General features: G+C 40.7%; 1 protein-coding gene and 1 non-coding gene across 2 annotated transcripts; one reads left to right on the top strand and one right to left on the bottom strand.

The window, feature by feature from the left end:
- The first annotated feature begins 2,198 nt into the window (after positions 1–2,198).
- Positions 2,199–2,358, top strand: LOC131254620 (U1 spliceosomal RNA). The gene has a single exon (XR_009175742.1). It is a non-coding gene; the product is annotated as a U1 spliceosomal RNA (small nuclear RNA).
- Positions 2,359–17,098: 14,740 nt separating this feature from the next.
- LOC131252824 (L-type lectin-domain containing receptor kinase IV.1-like) lies at positions 17,099–19,202 on the bottom strand. Its single transcript, XM_058253551.1, has one exon. The coding sequence runs from the start codon at positions 19,200–19,202 to the stop codon at positions 17,181–17,183; it is 2,022 nt and encodes a 673-aa protein (XP_058109534.1). The 3' UTR covers positions 17,099–17,180.
- Between the last annotated feature and the right edge of the window lie 3,211 nt (positions 19,203–22,413).

Here is a 22,413-nt window from a genome sequence, read left to right as displayed (position 1 = left end):
TCAGGGCTAGAGGAGCCTGGCGAGGCGAGCTTCGAGGAGAAGGACGAGCTGTCCTACTTTTAGATGATGGAGGGTTCTCCGCCAGCTTGAGAGGCGGGATTGGATCACTGAGCGGGGGGCTCAGTTCTGTTCTTTTGGACTTATGATTCTTTTGTGATTTTGTTGGGAAGCGTCATGTACGACCCTTTTATTCTTTTGGACATGTATATAGATATACGTTGAATCTCGTTCTCTCCAGTAGACTTGTGTGATTATGTTTCATGTTCTAGAAAATTTCAGGCTGCGCAACTAAAGCGGATTAAATGCATATTAATGAACTCTGTTAAAAGTGACTCTCGAAAACTCGGGAGTTGAGCGTATGCGCGACCCCCGATTTTTAGGGCGTTATAATATAATCCTTGTTGGTGGATTTTTGGTCCCTGGGGCTATCCCGGTGGCCCCCTGGTCCATCTGTGTCATGGAGCAGGTGCCCCATGGTCAGATGAAGGGTTGTTCCATGTTGGGTGGCAAACGGACAAGTCCATTGATCACAGTGGCCCGATTTGAGATTAACGGTCATTATCATTCGATCAGGGCTCTTGCTTGGCTGAAAAGAGTGAGAAAATATCCCTGATTTGTGGTCTGAGTTTGAATGAAATCTAACAGTTGAAAAGTCGTAACTTCATCGTTTTAGTGGTGGGGCCAACCCACTTAAGTTTCAAGTTTCAAGTCCTGGAGAGTTGCGCCTTTCAAGCTCTACCTTCACGGTCCAAGTTGTACGGTTTAAGGCATCGTTTGAGCCCACTGTCCGCGATGGACGTCAAGCTCAGTGAGACGAACATTATTCTATAATTTCGGAACTAGTGGCCCACTAATGAGCGGTCTAGATCTTGTTCGGATAATCGAAGCATTTTTTGAATGAATTGGGTAAGAATATTTCTTGGGCGCAGTTTTTAGGGTCTGGATTAACTAAGTTCATAATGTGACCTATTCGAAATTAGCGAAGATGATTATTTGGTCATGATCACTCTAGATCATTAGTTTTTAAGCTAAATGAGTGACCGGTTTGATTTGTTCCATTAGTTAAGATCCTGGCCATAGCTGGCTTGACTTTGGGTGGATCTTTAATTTAGTTACAATTGTCTTGATTAGTCAGTGATAGGTCCATTAGATTTGGGCCCTAGATGAATAATTTATAAAACTAGACTTGAGGTATAAGTGATTAGGAAGATCAATCAGCTTCATATGGTTGGTTAATCGAATTTGTGTGGTTATTTGCTAGTATCACCTACATATAAGCTCGCCTTGAGCATCAAGGGTCAGTAAGTAACGACGTGGGCTAGTTATATATAAAAAAAAAATTAATGATTTTTAGCAATCTAAATTAGCAAAAATTCAGGATGTTACATGTGTGCACCCATGGACCCAACTTTAACGGGTTTGAGTCTATTTTTTAATGCATTTATAAATAAGCTTGGGTTTAGACCCAATTAAAAGTCTTTTTATTATGTCCACCATCTTTGACTTGACTACAATGGATTCAGGTCTAATTAATTTTTATTATTAGATGTTAAATACATGTTTTGTAAATCATAATCGGAACTCAATCGTTAGGTTTGGTTCCGGGACTATGCAGTGCATCGCAGTGTATGTACATAATTTTTTTTTCTTTTGAGAGATAACTACTCATTTTATTAAAAACGAAAAGAGAAGCTACAAAAAGGGATCAAAGCAGCCAAGATAGCGACTCAACTACGACCTAAGGAGGAAGAAGATTACAATATTTAAGATTAGGAGCACAAATATTCTGTCATTTCCTTGTTCCCTGTGTGTTTGTGGCTGATTGTTTTTCCTACAAGAGAAATGTGGTTATCCCACTCAAGGTAGCTGCTTTCGGATGGACGGTTGGTAGAAAAAAAGTCTTAACAGTAGATTGAATATGCAACCAGCAACGTCCATGAGTGGCCGTGGCTTTAATCGAGGTGTCTGTAAAAAGTGCTCATGCACTCAGTTATTACACACGTGCCATGTACGAAACAGAAATTAAACCATCCAAATGGTAGGACCTTATTGTTATTATTATTTTATTTTTGAACCAGGACCATTGACTGTGTTCTCCTTAGCCATTATTTGCAATGTTAAGTCCCACATCGGAAGATAGAGTAGTAGCTTAGTGGGGAAGTATAATATAAAATAAAGCCGAGGACGACCGTTCTGCCATACTTACCTGGGCGGGGTTATTGGGTGAACAAGAAGGCCCATGGCCTAAATCAACGGCCTCCATTGCACTTTGGAGGGGCGTTGGTTTAGCATCTCCTCAAGTAGGAGAGTGCACGTCATAATTTGTGGTCGAGGGGGTACGCGTTCGCGCGGCCCCTGCCATTCTTAACCTAATATTTTCGTTCCTGGGCTAGGACTGCCTTGATCTGGTACAGTCATCTTATAATGGTTCTCAGCCGTTGATTATGTCGGTGAGGGCATCCGCATACTTTATCTTAGGTTGAATCAGTGACTCGTTTAGCCATAATGAGGTTTGACTTGATACATAGCTTAGATCACAGTGCCAACTTGGCTTAGCCTAGGTTCATGCTTTTTAAACTCAGGTCTGACCTGATACACGGCTTCAATAATGGTGGAGCGTTATGGATAGCAAAATCCCACGCGAGCGTGTAGGTGCATGTGTTTTAAAAAGGAAAAAGGTTAATGTTTTTATTTGTTTATTTTTGTTTATTTTTAAATTTTTTTTTTTAATTATTATTTTTAAATAATTTGGTGAGTCAGATTGAGTCCAGGGTCACCTTCTATTCTAAAGATAACCTGTGGTGACGAAATTCAGTGGGACTCGTCCAAGTTGACCATGTCTCATCTACTATGCTGAGTGACCAATCCACGGTTTTGATGTAAAAGATGTCTTTTTTTTTTTTTTTTTTTTTTCAATTGTGCTTGTTTGTACTTGGGCATTGTGGATCATATGGCAATGAACTGCCACTCTGAAAAAGTGTTAAAAGTGTGTGCACCCATAGACCCAACTTTAATGGGTTTGAGTCTATTTTTTAATGCATTTAGGGCCTGTTTGGCCGGGCAAATTGGATGGGATTGGATGGTATTAGAGTGGATTGCATGGATTTCAAGGTAATGATAGCTGTGTCAGTGGATTGGTGCAAGATCTATGGGATTGCTATATCTGGTCTGTTTCGCACGCCTGGCCAATCCCGGATTAAACCTTCCAATCCCTTTCGATCCTTCGAACCAAACACGTCCCAGGTAATTTTGAAGGGATTAGGGTGGATTTGATGGGATTTAAAGGTAATGATGGTGATGTCAGTGGATTGTCTTAGGGCCTGTTTGGATTCGCGTATAAGAGTGCATTGTATGGTATTATAACAGAATATTCTCGAATATACCCATTATACAGTGTTTGGATTAGAGGTGGCTTCCGGCGTTCACCATGTATGCGAAAACACCAATAATCCAGAACTTTCAAAAGGCGGTAAACTGATTTGAGACGCTACTGCATCGTGCAGTGCAGTCTCTTCAATGCATAGTATTATCGGGCGACGACAATCTCTTTGGATATTATACGTTTCAACTATGGAGAACGGAGATATCCTGCTCCATCATGGCATTTTCTCTCTCAGAGATCTAGATCCCTGCTTCCATTCAACACCTTTTGCTTTCCACCAAGAAGAAAGTGCCAAGCATGCGACAGATGCTAATAAGGAGAGGATAGGCGAGTTCTCCAAAGAGATTGCAGCTGCGTAGGAGTCGCTGGTGCATGTGATGCTGGCCTCTGTGCAAGCCCAAGAAGAGCATGCAAAGATCCTTTCAGAAAAAGATGTTGAGCAGTAGAGTGCAAGACATGTAATAGAAGAAACCCAGATGAAATTGGAGTCTTTGAAGAAAGAATTTGATCCTGAAATGGGCAGGAACCTTGACAAGAAGCTGGCTGAAACGGCTGCTGAGATTGAAGCCTTGCAGAAAGAGATTGAGAATGCCAAAAATTCTGATCTTCATGCGGTGAAAGCAATAACGTTTGATCTTGATGATGGGAAAGAGACACTGCAGAAACTCGCAGATGAGGAGAGCTCTCTTAGATTTGTGATTATTTATTTATTTATTATTATTATTTTTTTAAAGTTCATTTTTGCTCTTGGAGGGAAAAAGAAAAAACCCGAATCTGTCGGAAGGCCAGCAAATTGGACGGCCTGGATTGAGGTCACTGCTACTCCTCCATGGGGTAATAACCCTCCAGATGTTGTATGACTGTACAATACGCAGGCTTAATACATGGTATCCAAACATTGCATAGTATAAGAAATTGTATACTTGCCTAAACAATATGTCCTATCCAAACATTGAACAATGGCATGCTGATTTGGGTGTATTCTCAAAACCGTCCAATGTATACATGAACAGTATCCAATTACAATACAATACAATACTATACGCGAATCCAAACAGGCCCTTAAGATCCATGGGATTGCTATATCCTGGGATCAGGATCCCATGTCTGTTTGGCACGCCTGGCCAATTCCGGATCTATGTTACAATCCCTTCCAATCCCTCCCAATTCCATCCCATCTACCCAGCCAAACAGGCCCTTATAAATAAGCTTGGGTTTAGACCCAGTTAAAAGTCTTTTTATTATGTACACCATCTTCGACTTGACTACAATGGATTCAGGTGTAGTTAATTTTAATTATTAGATATTAAATACTAAATTATAATCGGGAACTCAATCGTTTGGTATGGTTCAGGATCTACGTAGTGCATCGCAGTGTATGTACACATTTTTTTTCTTCTTTTCAAAGATAACGATTCATTTTATTAAAAACAAAAAGAGAATCTACAAAAAAGATCAAAGCAGCCAAGATAGCGACTCGACTACAGCCTAAGAAAGAAGAAGATTACAATCTTTAAGCTTAGGAGCACAAATATTCTGTCATTTCCTGGTTCCTTCTGGATTAGTGGTTGATTGTTTTTCCCATGCGAGGAATGCAGTTATTTGGGAGCCCTCTTGCAAACACACACACACACACACACACATATATATTTTGTGATGAGAAAGTAGAAGAATATAAAGCCCTCTTAGATCGCTTCACATCTTTATGCTATCCTTCTCAAGATAGCTGCTTTCGGATCGTTGGTTGGTAGTAAAAAGGTCTTAACAGTAGACAATCTTTAAAAAAGAAGAATGTCTTTACTAGTAATTTAGTGAGCTGTTTAGGAAGAAAGAAATACTTATTACTTTAGAAATGAGAGCAAAAATGTAGATAATATTTCTCAAAGGGTCAGATTGCTTGTAGCAGAATGTACACAAGTTTATCAAACAGAAATTATAATATTATAAATTTAGGCATACCTTAAGCCATATGATTTAACAACACACATGACAACACTTTAGGATGATTGGTCTTAAAGATGAACGGTCTTGATTAGCAGTCTGTATGTTCAATGGTGTAAATTACCCTTGGCTTACTTTTTCTCCAAAATTCTCAGTGTGCAATACATGGAAACCTCACGTGCAGTTGGGAATGGTTGAGAGGCCAAAGGTCTAGAGCTAATTTTTAGGCCCTGATTTCCTTGCCATCATAAGAGCCAAACCCTAGCATTTTTTTTCAGTGTTAATCCATTTAAGGATGTGAGAGCTAGGTTTAATCTAAGAAAAACACAAGTCTGTGCATGTGGGTCACACCATAGATTGTGTGCATGTGGGCCACACCATGAGGTCTGCTAAGCTAAATATATGCAATATACCGTGGGTTGTTAAAGTGACTCGTGGATGCGATTGAATCCGTCCATCAAGTGGGCCAATCATGTAAAGGCCGTTATTAATCTGGAACCGACATAACTTCTGATGGAACAAAGGTCTAAAGACCTGATGGGGTCCTAGAATAACTATATCCAAGACCCAAGACACCAATACTGGTGAGAGCCATACCTGTCATCCATTCATTTTCCAGCTCATTTTAAGGCATGAGTCCAAAAAATAATGTACATTCAAATCTGAGGTGGGATGTACCACAGGAAAGACTTGTGATTGAACAGTCACCATTAAAAACTTCTTTAGGGCTTTGAATTAAGATGGTATTTGTTTTTTTCCCTTCATTCAGGTCCGTGTGACATAATTAACCGGTTAGGTGGCAAATAAACATTACAAGAAAGCCATATGAAATTTATAATGGCACATATCCACTGAAATTCGGATTTATCTTATTTTTAGGTTCATGCCTTTGATTTTTTCATTTGAAAATTCACTGTACTTTTTACTTCGGAGATTAGTTCAAAAGAGTTATTTTAAATTTGTGGACTCCAAGGTGGTTTATATGATAAATCCATTTCGTCCAGCCATTTTAACACAATATTTTAAACCATAAACTGAAAAATGAGGCGAAAAATGAGGCAGATCAAACACTCAAATGACCCACAAAAAAAGAAACAGTGGGCCTGAGAGGTTTTTAATGGTAAGTGTTTGATTCCATTTTTCTAGTGGCGTGGTCCACTTGAGCTTTTAATATGCCTCATTTTTTGGATCATGCCATAAATTCATCAGCTATAATAGATTAATGGTGTGGATAAGTGATACACATCACGACGGGACCCACAAATATGTTGTGGCATTCTCAATTTTTGTGTTAAAAATGTATGCGCTTGATGTTTGATCAAACAAGCCCTAAAATGTACTTGAAAATGTAGTTGGGTCGCTTAAATAAAACACATACATCATGATCAAAACCACATAGCTAATCTAACCCTAATATCAAACAGAGGGGTTGCTACTGAACCCGAGAGTGGCTGTAGTTTTTTTTAGTGGCGGAGCCAATGGAAACGGATTGGCTACTCCCCCCGCCACTAACCCGGTGGCTGGTGGTTGGTGCTATGTGGGCATATTATAATGTATGTGTTTCATCCATGTCATTCATCTATTTTTACATATCATTTTATGGCATGATCCCAAAAATGAGAGGGATATAAATCTCAGGTGGACCACACCACAGGAAAATAATAATAATAGGATATCCATTGTTAAAATCCTCTTAAGGCCCACTGTACTGTTTATTTGACATCCAATCTATTGATTAGGTCATACAGCTAGATGAAAGGAAAAACAAAGATAAGCTTGATCCAAAACTTTTATAGCACCTGAAAAGTTTTTAATGGTTCACGTTCATTCAACACTGTTTCCTGTAATGTGGTCCACTTGAGATTGGGATATACCTCATTTTTTGGCCATATATCCTAAAATGATCTACAAAAATATATGAACGGCATAAATGAAACACATATATTATGGTGGGGCCCACATAGCACCAACCACCACCCATTGGCCGGGGAGTAGCCAATCCGTTTACGAGCCAATAGGGTTGCTCCGGTTGAACTGAAAACTCTCAAACATGATTTGTGTAAGGTCGTATCTAACAGAGCACCTTTCTGTTCAAATTTAGAAATGTGGATCCCCGCTGATGTCATTCTGACGGTGACCCTACTACTGGGACACGCCGTATAAAACCTAGCTACTGTGATGTATGTAGTTCACCTATGTAGCCAACTCAGCTTAGGCATGAGCCCAAAAATAAAGTAGATCCAAATTTCAAGTAGGCCAATTCATAAGAAAATATAATTGAATTTCCACCGGTAAAATTTTCCCACCAATACAAAAGTTTTAGATGAAGCTAATATGTATGCCTTCCCTTCATTTTAGTTTGGCAATTTATGGATAGATTGCTTGGCAAAATAAACATAGTTTGGCAATTTATGGATAGATTGCTTGGCAAAATAAACATCAAGGTAATGTGTAAGAATGTTTAAACAGTAGGTGTTATTATCCGCATTGTTTAATGTGGGGTGGTCCACTACAGCTTTGGATTTGTTTATTTTTGGCTCATAAATGGCGGTGCACTATGGCCCCTATATATATATCTATGTCGTTCATCCATTTTGCATCATTATTTTAGGTCATGCCCTGAAATAAGGCTGATCCAAATTTTAGGTGGACTCCACCACAAGAAAACAGTTAGAGTTGGGCAGAATCCAACCTGATCTGAACCGAACTGAAGGCCTAGATCGGTGCGGTTCGAATAGGACTACTTAGATTCGATCGTACATCGGATCGAATTCGGATCGTGGTCAATCCGAACCGATCCGATTCGAATGGATCTGATCTGATCCGATTCGGTCGAGTATTATATAAGTAAAATTTCATTTTTTTTTACTACCCATCTCACCTAGGGCTGTACACGAACCGGGCTAGCCCGGTTAACTCGCTCGACTCAGCCCGACTAGTAACTGAGTTCGGGTCGGGACGGGCCATTTTCTTCAGCCCGAAACTGAGTGTGGGCCGAGTTCGGATAGGTCCCAATTTGGCCTGACCCGGCCCGAAACCCGACTCGACCCGACCTGCCTTGATTCGGTCAAGTGGTGCGTATGTGTGTGTGTGTGTGTGTGTGTGTGTGTGTGTATGTGTGTGTGTGTATTTCAAAACCCTACCCGTTCCTTTCCCTTTTACCCTTCTGGGATAGTTCACTGCCCTTCTTTGAAGTGATAGTGACTCATCCACCTCATAGACATATAACTTGAACGGCCTAGATTCATACAAATACAAAAATGAATTATAATGTCATGACTAGTTAGATTTTTCGTGGAGTCTATAGTTCAACTATCTAAACTGTTGATCGATGGCCTTGTAATGGGACCCGGATTACCTGCCAAATCCCTTCCCATGAACTTGCTGTAAGGTTCGAAACTGGCCCGAACTCGTACGATTGCTGACCGGTCTGGCTTCAGGCTAGACATGTTGGCCCGGTGACCGGGCCGGGCTGGATTCGGGCTGAGTGTGGCTGGTGACCGGGTCGGGCTATGTTGAGCCCAGTTCGACTCGGATCGACTCGTGTACACCCCTAGTCTCACCCGAATGAAACCCTAATCCCTCTCTTCTCTTTTTCTACTCAAACGGTGCCGCACTTACCCATCTCTCCCTCTTTCTCTCCCCTCTTTTCTCTCTTCCTTTCTCTCTCAATCTTTATTCAGCTTGATTGGATAGACTCAACTCGATCTGACTCGGTTCGGTTTCCCTGACTGAATCGGACTCGGTTCGGGTCAGGCCAGCAAGAATTCGGATTGGATCGAGTTGGACTTGGTCCTGGATCAAATTAAGTTCGAATCAAGTTCTTAGAAAAATTGAATTGAGTTGAGTTGGACCCAATCTGGTCTAACTCAACTCAATGCCCACCTCTACAAACAGTAGTGATTAAAAGGCCACCATTAAAAACTTTCTAAAGCCCACTGTAATGTTTATTTACCATTTAACCTGTTAATTAGGTCTCACGGATATGGACGAAGGGGAGCTGAAAATATCAGCTTGATCCCAAACTTTTGCAACCCCGAGAAGTATTTAATAATGGACATTCAATCACCACTATTTCATTGTGTGGTCCATGTGAGATTCTGTTCTGCCTCATTTTTGAGATCATGCCCTAAGATGAGCTGCAAAAATCGATGGACGGCGTGGATAAAATACCCATATTATGATGGGCCCACAGAGCACCATCCAGTATCGAGTCGCTGGGGGCAGTGTACGTAGGCAATCCACGTCCCCGTTAGATGAAGGAGATTGATTCCGAAGTGTGTTTACCACAGCGTCAAACGGTAAGTACTCATGCACCATATGCGGCGCACATGTCCCTCAATCCAGACCTTCCAAACCGTGGGCCATACTGCGGAAGGAGCATAGGCTGTAAGTCGCCGGCCTGATCGAACAACTTGGGTAGTTTTCTTTTTAACCGTTCATTCGATGGACAGCAATTACACGGTTATGATGATCCAGTCGATGTATGACGGTCCAGGCTAGCTTCTAGATGAATTACTCAAATTACCATTCAAGTGGAAAAATGTACGGCGTAGATTGATTGACGTATCATTGTCTGTGGTTGGAAGGTCGAATTTGATGACGTGACATGAAATGGACCATATGCAAGTGTGGGTCCCATGAATTGGAGAGATGGAAGATCTCCTTCGCCGGCTACCGTATGTAAGTCAATGATTTCAACTGCTTTTAATGGGAAATTGAGAATAGTCATGGCAAACCGGCAAGTGACGAAAGCGACTTGCTGTCCGTCAAATGAACGGTTATAAAGAAGCCTAACGAAGTTGTTCGATGATGTACGACTTTCAGCCTATTCTCCATCTACAGTGGGGCCCATACTCTGGAATGGTTGGATTGACGGCCACGCATGACGACACGCCATTTAACAGTGGTAAACGGACACCAGATTCTACTTCTTCTTACCGGCCGGTTTCCCGGTGACTCGACCCTGTGGGGTCCACCGTGACGTATATGTTTCATCCATGCCCTCCATCATTTTTTTCAGCTCATTTTAGGAAATTATGCCAAAAATTAGAAAGATTCAAAGCTCAAGTGGACCACACCACGTAAAACAATGGGGATTGGACACCTAAGGTTGAAAATTTCTTGGGGGATGCGGAAGCTTTGAATCAAGGTGATATTTGTGTTTTCGCTTCATCTATGTCTGTGTGACCTTATGAACAGGTTGGATTGAAAATAAGCATGGGTCCTAGAAAGTTTGTACGGTGGGAGTCATTATCTCCCCTATTTACCGTGGTGTGGTCAACTTGAGGTTTGGATCTGCCTCATTTATGGGATCATGCACTAAAATGAGCTGTCAAAACGGATGGACGGCATGGATTAAACACATACATCATGGTGGGCCCCACGTGATTGCGTATTGACTAGCTAGTACGCATGTGGGGCCCACGTGATGCATGTGCCTTATCCACCCCGTCCATCCATTTTATCAGCTCATTTTAGTACATGATCACACAATTGAAGCATGTCCAAAACTCAAGTGGACCACACCACATGAAACCGTGGGGATAATGACATCCACCGTTGAAACCTGTTCATAAGGTCGCGCAGGCATGGATGAAAGGAAAACACAAATATCAGTTTGATCCACACTACACGTGGTAGGTTGATGTGAAAATCGGGACCGTCCATCCAGCGGGACGTACCATCTATGGCAAATAGTTTGAAACAAATATCTATAAGATAATCCTCGTGATCATTCTGCAGCTTTCAAAGCGACAGTCCAAAACAAATATACTTAGTAGTCCATGTTAAGTTCGGGAAATGGTGGACACTGAAATAAAAACATGGCCTACTATGATTGGGTCTACTTGATGGACGGTCGGGATCCATAAAATACCCAGCCACATGTACTGTAGTGAGATGGCTCTACCATTTTCCAGCACTTCCGGTTCTACGATATAGTCTCCTCATTTCCACTCCAATGGCATCCGACCCGTCCATCAGCTCCTTATCATGAAAGTCGGACGTCATGAAAAAAAACAGGATGATCCAACCATCAAGTGGCCCAGTGTGATTTTGAAGGTTTTTAGATAGTTTGTTACCGTTGTTTTATGTGGAATGGTGCACACTTTAGAGAACGGATTTGCTACTCCCCTGCCACCAGCCTGGTGGCTGGTGGTCGGTGCTCTGTTGGGCCCACCATAATGTATGTATTTCTTCCATTCCGTTCATCCAAACGAGAGTATATTCCTCCTGCAACATCATTTTGGTAGTGAAATTATGACAATTTGATTTGATGGCGCATCCAAACGCACCAGCTGCTTGGCTCTTTTCACATTAAAAGTAAGTCGGAAGGTTTTGAATCTTTTGATATATAATTTTTAACAAATAGCATCTTTTCTTTCTGTTATTTATAAAAAAGTCCTTCCAATTTTAGTATTATCAAGTAATCTTTTTTTCTTTTTCATGTTCATAACTTTTATCTGCCATTAAAGTTAATATCAAGGGGACAGATGACCATCAATTAATTTGACAATAAACCATATAAAATTTACTTTGGTAGATTTGGGAAGAATCCTCATTTTGCCCTTACATATACATAAAAAAGGTCACCCACAACTTTTGGACGGTTTTAATTTACCATTTAGACGGTTAAAATTAATTAAAATACCATAGACGGCCCACTATTGGATAATTTAGATTATGTGATAAGGTTGATTTATTAAAAGTCAAATGTAATAGTAATAATCTTTTTTAATGGTTAATTTTGATGAAAGTTAACTTTCAAATATTTTATAATTATATACCAAAAAATTTATTTAATAATATTAAAAGAAAATAGGCTTTTGAGTGTTTTTTTTTTTTTTTTTTTTAAATTTTTAATTTTTTTGCACCTACACCTACACCACGAGGGCAATCAATCTTAATATTTTAGTGTTGAAATAAAGAATCCGTCTGTCACTGAGCTACGAAGTTAGACCCAATTTTATTTTTTAAAATTTAATAAAATATTCATGTGTTAAAAATATTAGGCTGTCATGGGCCCATGTGATGTCTACTTTGGACTGACCTTGCTCGTCATATCGTCCATCTCATTCTTTGCATATAAATTAAAACTTAAGCTAGTCCAAAAATTAGGTGAGTCATAGCATACGAAGTAATATCAAATCATGTTTGAAAAACCAAATAAGTTTTTACCCAACTTGAATTTTAAAATGAAGTGATTATTTATTTGTCGAGGGAACATGTTATGAATTAACCGTTTGGACAGCGGTATACACAATGCAGTGGGCCCTAAAATCTAACTTTGTTGATTGTTCAAACCCAACTGCGCGCTCTCTGTGGTGTGGCCCACCCAAGTTTCTATTTAGCCTCATTTTTTTGTCTCATGGCCTAATATCAAAGGTTGCATGTAACTCTCCCAATCTTTGTTAATAAAATTTAAATTTAAAGTTTTTAAATTTAATTTTGAGTGGGAAAGAGATCCACCAATCTCATCATCATTCCTCTTATTTATCTTTATTTAAAAATTTCTTCCTATCTCGTAGTGTCTCAACGAATCCTCTTTCTTAAAAAGGAATGTAATAGAGTAAGAGTCCTATCAAAACTAAAAAAATCAAAGAAAAAGTCATACAAAAAAATAAAAACACGAAAGGGAAAGTGAAAAGAGGATTTTTGGAATTCATTTATTTAGGTTAGTATTTTATTTTTATTTCTTTATTTTATTTATATAATAGTTAATATGGTATGATCTATATATTGGATGATTGGATCAATCAAACATCCATTGTTTATGTTTATTTCATTCATGTGGAAAAGTACACTAATGCGCATAGCTTTAATGCTGATGTGCAAAAGGTGAGATTTTTCCATGATGCACCGTGATTAGTATGATCTGTACTGTTCATGGGTGTTATAAGACTTAATTATTTAATATTTTTAAGAATCACACTAATTCGACACCTCAATGGGTCGTACTGATTATAAATTTACTAATTTTCTTCCTTAATCTAATGAAATTGAAGAAATACCGAAAGAGTAATTATATGCATAAGATACAACTTGACACTGAGAATTATATGACATAATCTGAAATGCGTGATTAATTCATTACCATTTATTAGTTCCTTAAGATTAAAATAAATTAAAATCTTAAATTCTAGATCGATCAGACCGTTGGATGGGCAACATCGATCTGAAGAAATGATTAATGATGAATCATACGTTTATTCATTATGTGTAATCGTAAGATTAAAAATAATTCTTATTTATGTGATTTTAAGAAGTCTTAATTTAATTTAAACCGTTGGTTCACTGAATCTTCTCCACCGTATCAAGGTAAGTAATCTCGATATGTTTCCCATCCATCGAGTTAAAATAAATGGGTTGTTTGATATATTATATGTTCACCCTGATATAATTAACATGTACTCTTAATTAATTTAGATGAATATACGATTTCTACATTAATAATGAAATGATTTGATTAATGTGTTAGATTATATTGATTCAAATGTGATAATCGAAATAATTTATGCAATATATGATTCATAATTACTTGGTACATTTATCAATTGCATGCACAACACATGCTGAATTCCTGGGGTACCTCCTTAAATGGTATATCCTGGTAGAATCGTTACCAGAAGCCTACTATACTAGTGGAAGCCTACTCAAGGAGTAGATGCGGGCCTTGCTTATGCCTACCAAATGGTAGAAGCCTGCCAAGGGACAGATACGGGTTGACGGGTTTCCAACTCAAGCAAGTGGACGAATTTCCACTTGATGCATTGATGCATTGCATTTGCATTTTTTTTTGCATATGATTATTGATATTTTATTATAAATTGATGTAAAGAATCATGTCGGGAATTCTCATTAGGTCTGTCTAGCTTATCCTTTACTGATGTAAAACTGTACAGATGAATAATTAGCTAATGGGTTAGTGCAAGAATAAAAAGTTGTGCTTGAACTGGTGCACGTGTAAAACGTAGCCGTACTTATCAAAAGAAGAATTGACCGCATTTGCACCATTTTTAATTATTTTATTAAAATTTTATATGTTAGGATCATCTGATTAGCTGTAAGATTTTAAGCATTTGATTGATTTTATTTAATTGAATTATTATAGGTGTGTAGCAAGTATTCATTGATGAGTTGTATTGACTGATGGACAAATTTATGCTAATTGAATGTTTATGGATATTGAGAATGGACAAATATTAATGATTAAATCATTGTGTGAATGATTGTAAATAGATCTAGTTGGAATTTAGAAATGAATATTAATTTTGCTTCTAAATAATTGTATAATGAAATGAAATTAATACACTTTGTGTACCAGTTACGACTCGAAACTCGAGTTTAAAGGTGCACAATCTGTATTCAAATTTCGGTGTGTGACATTGCATCTGGTCAATAGGGTGAATCTGATGCACATATTGCATGGGCTCCACAACATCCCATACTTGCCACAAGTTGATGTCGGCGGTACAAAAGTCACTCTTGATAAGCTTGAATGGCCAATTTTTCCACCATCAAAGAAGAAAATAAATTATTTCTTATGATATCATTTTCAATCAATGTTTAAAACTTGGATCAGATGGTCCAAACCGTTCTGACCACCGATCGAACCCGACCACCTCTGTCATCACCATGTTATAAGATAATTAATATTTTATTCCGTAGATTCGATGTAAATGTGCGTTTGCCATACTTGTGGAGCAGCTCAATCAGGTTAGTTTGCAATTCCTCGTAGAATAAGACACGGTTTGGCCAGTGACCTCGACACCATCCAGCTAGCTGGTGTCAAAGCTACGTGGGCCCTACCATGATGTATGTATTTTATTGACGCCGTCCATTTATTTTTTCATCTTATTTAGGGTATGAACCCGAAAATGGGACAGATACAAATCAAAGGTGGACCTCTCCACAGGAAAACAGAATCATTGTATGTCTACCATTGAAAACTTCCTAAGGCATAATGTAGTGTTTATTTGCCATCCAACCCACCTGATAGGGTTACAGACCTGGATGAAGGCAAAGCACAAATATCAGCTCGATTCAAAACTCCGGTGACCCCGAGAAGGTCTTCAATGGTAAGCGTTTAATCCACAATGTTTTCTGTGGTGTGGTTCACCTGAGATTTGAATCTGTTTTTTTACTCATTCCCTAAAATGAGCTGGCAAAATGAATGGATGGCGGGGATAAAACATACACATCACGATGGCCCTAGCAGCTTTGACACTAGCTAGCTGGCTAGTGTTAGGTCACTAGCCAAACCGGTCCGAATAAGCTTATTCTAGTGGGCCCACCGAGACATAAAGTGTGGAAACGGATTGGCTACTCCCCCTGCCACCGGCCAATGGCTGATGGTCGGTGCTCTGTGGGCCCCACCATGATGTATGTGTTTCATCCATTCTGTCCATCTACTTTTACAGGTCATTTTATGGTATGTGACCACAAATGAGGTATATCCCAATATCAAGTGGACCACATTACAGGAAGCAGTGTTGAATGAGCGTCAACCATTAAAACCCTTTTGGGGGCCATAAAAGTTTTGGATCAAGATTATTTTTGTTTTTTCCCCTTCATCTGGGCCTGTATGACCTAATCAACAAATTGAATGTCAAATAAACAGTACAGTGGACATTTAGAGGATTTTAATGGTGGATATCCAATCAATATTATTTTTTGTGGTGTGGTCCACCTTAGATTTATATCCCTCTCATTTTTCGGATCAAGCCTTAAAATGATCCGTAAAAATGGGCATGGATGGAACACATACATCATGGTGGGGCCCACGTAGCACCGACCACCAGCCACCGGCTTGGTGGCAGGGGAGTAGCCAATCCGTTTCCGTCATAAAGGCTTTCGCAGGAAATCCGCGTCCGTTGGCCTAATTCGAGGTAATGTATGCCGCATGCACAATTTCTGAGTGCCTGTATATCAAGTATACTCTTACCGAGTATCAAATAATTCCCCCATCCCTAGTCAACAGCCAAAACAAAATGTCCGTCGACGCTTCAGTGTTCGCCGTGCTTTTGTCTCGACTCCTGGTCACCAGCACGTCTACTCCGTCCATTAGGTGGGGTCTACATGTAACGATGGTCAAATGATCGTAGCCGACCATGTTGTTGGAGCTACAAAGTTCCTTAACGGAGACAGAGGCAAGATGAACTCGACAGTAAAATACAGTACATAAGTATGACATAATCAACAGGTTGGATGTCAAATAAACAGTACAGGGGCCTTAGGAGGGTTTTAATGGTGGATATCCAATCACTATTGTTTTCCTATAATGTGGTCCACCTGAAATTTATATCCCTTTCATTTTTTTTTGATAAAGCCCTAGAATGATACGTAAAATTGGATGAAACACATACATCATTGTGGGGCCCACGGAGCACCAACCACCAGCCACCGGTTTGGTGTCAGGGGGAGTAGCCAACCGTTTCCGAAATTTCATGTTTAGGTGAGATGTCTATCGAGGGCCCCACCTGATTCAGGGAATGATGCCACACACACAACAACCTGGGCCACAGAGAGTTTGATTCGGGTTCCTAGATGGAGGGCCATGATTCACCTTCCCTGGCCATCCATCATAGGTAGACTATGGTGGACGTCTCCTTCCAGACTCTTCCTTATGGTGTGACCCACTTGCATTTTGAACCGTCCTTATTTTTGGGACACAAGGTGAATATGAATTGGCCCACCTTATGGACGGATTAGATTTGAGCCATATATCAAGCTGGACCCACATAAACCGGTATAGAATAGACTTATTCTACAAGCACACATGCGCGCATTTCAAAACTCAACCCAATGTTATACGAACCACACAAACAAGATAAAAATCTACATTAATTCTATACAATCAACGGCCACCAGAGACAAAAGACTGAGCATCCAACGAAGGAAACAATATCACAAGATCTTCAAAACCTTCATCATGGCCCACTCCAAACACACTACTATCAAAACTATCCGGGCACAGTTCCGGGATCGAATCCTCACCATCCAAAATCTCCACCACTTGCCGTATGGTAGGCCTGGATGTAGCCAAAGGGTGCGAACAAAGCAATCCAAGCTTCAACACCATCTCCATCTCCTCCACCACATAATCACCTCCCAACTTCGGGTCCGCCGCCTCCAAGATCGTCTCTCTCTTTAAACACTCCAGCACCAGATCGATCAAGATCGGCTCCTCCACCAACATAGCCCTTGACGATATTGGCCTCCGCCCACAAGCTACTTCGAGCATGAAGATCCCAAATGCAAACACATCAGTACTCATCGTCGCCTTACCAGTCCTAGCCAGCTCCGGTGCAATGTAACCGAAGGTCCCAACGATGTGAGTCGTCTGAGGATCGGTCCCACGATCATACAATCTCGCCAGCCCGAAATCTCCCAACATCCCATTTAAATCATGATCTAATAAGACATTACTAGCTTTAATATCTCTATGAAGGACTACTTGCACCCAATCTTCATGCAGATAGACAAGACCCGAAGCTACTCCTTTGATTATCTGAAACCGATTATTCCATTGTAGGACTGACTTTGAATGGTCGAAGATCATCTTATCGAGGCTACCGTTCGGCATGAAATCGTAAACGAGTAGGAGCTCTCCCTTCCGGCGGCAGTATCCGAGTAGCCGGACTAAGTTCTTGTGTCGGATCCGTCCGATGCTTGCGATCTCCGCGATGAACTCCTTCATTCCTTGCCGCGATTCGTGGGAGATTTTCTTGACTGCGACTTCGATCCCTGACGTTGGTAGTACGCCTCGATACACCCTACCGAAACCGCCGACCCCGAGAAGTTCTTTCTCTGAAAAGCCATTGGTGGCGATGAAGAGATCCTTGTAGAAGAACCTTTGGGGGCCGTATTCAAGCTCCCAGTCTTCGAGTATTTCAGCGAATTTTATCTTTTTTCTCACCTTATAAACGCCGATGGAGATTGCTATTAGGATGAAAATGATAAATAACGGTAACCCAATTGCCAGAACCATCCATTTCTTTTCACTCATCCGTTTCTTTTCACTCTGGTGGGGTAGTTGAGGAAGAATCGGAAGGGTTGAGAGATTGAGTGGTGTAGCTTGCCCGTTGATTTTGAAGCTCCATCCTAAAATGTAATGGGATGTGAGCATAGAGCCTGTCGATGAGGAGAATCCCACATACATTTCATTGAATATGTCTGATGAAAGATTAACAATCGATGAAACGAGTGGCCGAATTGGTTTAAGGACGTCGATAGGAGATATTGTTATATTGAGTTGCTTCTCTATACTGCTATATTCTATCCAAGCTTGGATTGGTTTGCCGCTTTTTAGGCTTATGTTATTAAACTCACCGTTCTTGTTATTAAAGTAGGATGCAGGAGAGGATTTGATAGAGCTCAAGCCATTGATATCGATTCCAACATGGTTGTTATTGATATCATTGAATTCGGGGTTGATGATGGTGTCGAATTCGACGGCTACGATGTGGTTTGATGAATTTCCATTGTTTGTTAAATTGAAGAGACCCAAATACTGGCTAGGGTGTGCGCCGGGGAGATTATTCAACGGTGAGATGACGAATGCGATCCCATGGCCACTCAGATCAGGATCACCGGCCGGGACGATCGCGAAGACAAAAGTGGTTGAGAAGGAGAAAGGATCACCGTCGGATGAATTCTTGAAGCGGACAGGAACGGAGTAGAACGCACGGCCTATCTGGTGCAGGCTGGTGTTGGTCAGCCTCAGGAGGCCGTCTGGTGTGATCGCCGCCACGCCGTTGAGACTCAAGTTCACGCCGCGGAATCCGTTGTAGGTGAAATCATGGCCGTCCACTGATGATGATGATGCAAGCTTGATGAGGAGAAGGGACACCAGAAGCTTTGAAAGCATTGCTACCATGTATTTACAGCTCGAACTCCTTAGTTTCTACTTAGGGTAGTTTTAAACGTCTGCTATGATTTTAGTGGGCCCCACTTGATGGAAACACTGGATCGATTTTCTTGTGAAGCGTTAAAGAAAGTGGGGCCCACTTCTCAGGACGGCTTGAGTTTTATGAGATTCGGTTCACCAATCCCGTATGGAATATCGTCCGTGATTGGAGAGAGAGGGGGAGGTTGAATTTGAGGAGCCATCAGGTTCAGAGCAGCCAATCTTGACCACTCCACAGTCTTTAAAGATCTCGTACGTGCACCTACGACATCTCCCACGTGCTGATCTTTTAAGCATGCGGAACATCTGAGTGGTTGCTGAGGTAGTTTCAACCGTTGATGTGGTTTTATACAAAATTTACACTGGTTATCTTACGGACGCGGATTGCGTCCTACCCCGGGATCTGTGGGGCCCACTGTTCATCATTTTCATCATATCATTTTAAGCTATGATCCAAGGAATGAGTCAGCTCCAGGGCTTAAGTGGACCACAAAGTGGGGATTGAACGTCCACCATTAAAAACTTCCAGAGAGCGGGAGGAGTTTCGGATAAGCTTATATTTTTGTTTTCACTTTATCCACGTCTATGTGACCTTATGAATAGGTTATGATAGAATAACATCCCGGTAGCCCTTAAAAAGGTTTCAACTGTAGGGGTCACTGTCACTGCAGCTTCCTTTGGGGTAGTCCACTGAATCCGTGGACCTGCCTCATTTTTAGAATCATACCTTAAAATGATCTTAGAAAAACGATGAACTGCATGGATAAAAAAACTTACATCAGGGTGGGCTCCACGGAGCGGGGTGGACGCAATCCGCGTCCCTTATCTCGACAGAATGGCTACACTAGGACATTGAATATGGGCCGTTGCGATTTTGTATCCAAGAGAAAATTTCAACGGCCTACATTCAACGAGCATGAGTATTGGGTATCGTAGTTACGGTGGGACCCTACCTTAGGATCCTTACACTTGTTCGGGGTGGTAGACTCTCAAGGCGTTTCAAGACCCGGTTAAGGTTTCGAGTATCCATAGGCGGTGGAAAACCACTGTGGCGTGAGTGTGTGGTGGTGTGTGCGCGTGTGTTTTAAAAAAATAAAATAAAATAAAAATTGACCGGATCTTCTGTAAATATCCAGGTTGGTACGTATGCTGTGCTACGTGTAAAGGTACTGGAAGAGGATTGGCTGGTGCACCGCACCGCACCGCACTGCACCACACACCAGCTATACAGCTGATGTAGATACGTGTCGTGGGAAGAGGAGCGCCGACGCTCCTCCAGCTCCGAGGTGTACGAACGGTTCAAAGGAGATCAAAGTTGCATGGGCCCCACAATGATGTATTTATTATATCCAAACCGTTCATCGATTTATTAACCAAAAAATAATCATATCCAAAGCTCAAATGGACAACATAAAAAATAACAGGGGATAATGATTTTCACCGTTAAAAAATTAGTAGGACCCACCGACAACGTTTATTTTCCATTCAATATATTCATAAGGTAAAAAATAATTGAACGATGACCCCAAAAAGAGTTTCAATGGTAGACATGTTCAATCCCTTACTGCTTTTTGCATTATGGTCCACTTGATGTTTAGATCTGCCTTATTTTTACATTGAAGCCTTAATACGAGCTCAAAAAATGGATAGACGGTTTTGATATAACACATACCTTATGATGTAACCCACGGAACTTGCTGACGTCAATACAATGTCTATATAGCTAGTGTGTGGTACTGTTGTAAATATTATTTTGGATACACCAAAAATATTTTTAAAAAAAAATCACAAATCAAATGTTTCACTAGGCTAATTCATGTATAACTCGCTATCCTTAAAGCGTGATTCGCCCCCTTATCAACTGCTGATGAGTTATAGGTGAATTGCTTCCAGGATAAGACAAGTTTTCTGGATCCAGCGTGCAGCAATCATGATAGGTCCACTGGGAACAATTTTAACACAGTAGATTTCTTCTGGCAAATTCAGACGGTGGAGATGCTCTAAGTATTTTAGAATGAAGCTTATAGATTGTATCTGATTTGATAGGAGAGAGGAGTGTGTTGAGATGATGAAAACGTACTGGAATGGTCCAGTTTATATAGGCATCAGGTAGTGGACTGTTGCTAGGCTGCTATCAATGGTCCAGAACGTTTGAAAAACGTTTCTGGCCGTTATCCATTAATCACAAACGTTTCTGGTTGTCGGATCAAAGGATCTAACCGTTGGATCATCATCCATTTTCGGATTGTTTGGCTTTCAAGGTATAAAACCATTTTTTGAAACTGCTGAACGTTTCGGAATTAAGATCCGACCGTTCTTAGTCACCTATAAAGCCATAGGCCATTTCAGATCAACACTGCCTTAAAGCTTTGACTAGACTCATCGCACTAGACTGTCATCTAGCGTCATTACAGCCACACAGCCACACTGCCCACGCCCTCGCTCACGCCCACCCCCGTACCCGAGCCCGAGCTCGTGCGTGTGTTCCAGTGCCCACGCAACCCGTGTATCACCTCCTCCAAAAGCTCCAAGTAAGAATACTCTTCACAACATCTCATATAAACTACAAAAAGATTTCAACCATTTCCGATGTGGGACAAAGCACAAACCGCACTTTTTTTAATTCAAAAATTTCAAAAAGCATTTTGGCGGAAAAATCCCAAAATTTTGAAAAATTTGAATTTTTCATTTTTAATTTTGAAAAACCATTGATTTTCAACAGGTACACCATCCAATCCGTTTCCGTGGAAGAGAGGGCAGTGCATGGGCAGCCATGCTAGCAAATGTCCATATTTGTCTACACGATACACTGATGGGATATCCCAGCCGTCGTGAAGGTGGCATCAAGCGTGAAACATGTGCGCACTACATCTCTGATTTGGCACATGTATGCCAGATCCGGACGGGCCACACATGTATTTTGAATATGAACCGACAGTTATCTTTTACAACCATCAATACCAGTGGAGCCAGCGTGACACGTAGACCGGCCAGATTTTTGAGCCATAGAAATTCTTTGTGAACAAGGATTCGGTGGGGCCCACCTTGATGTTTGTTTTGTATATCAACAGCGTCCATTCATTTTGCTAGATCATTTTAGAGCATGTTTCTAAAAATGAAACTGACCCAAATCCCAGGTTAACCATGCTGCATGAAACATCAGTGATTAAATGCCCACCAT

The sequence above is a fragment of the Magnolia sinica genome, chromosome 8 (genome assembly GCF_029962835.1).
Source record: "Magnolia sinica isolate HGM2019 chromosome 8, MsV1, whole genome shotgun sequence".
Lineage (NCBI taxonomy): Eukaryota > Viridiplantae > Streptophyta > Magnoliopsida > Magnoliales > Magnoliaceae > Magnolia > Magnolia sinica.
Note: the sequence above shows the minus strand (reverse complement) of the source record. Positions and strands in the feature narration are given on the sequence as shown.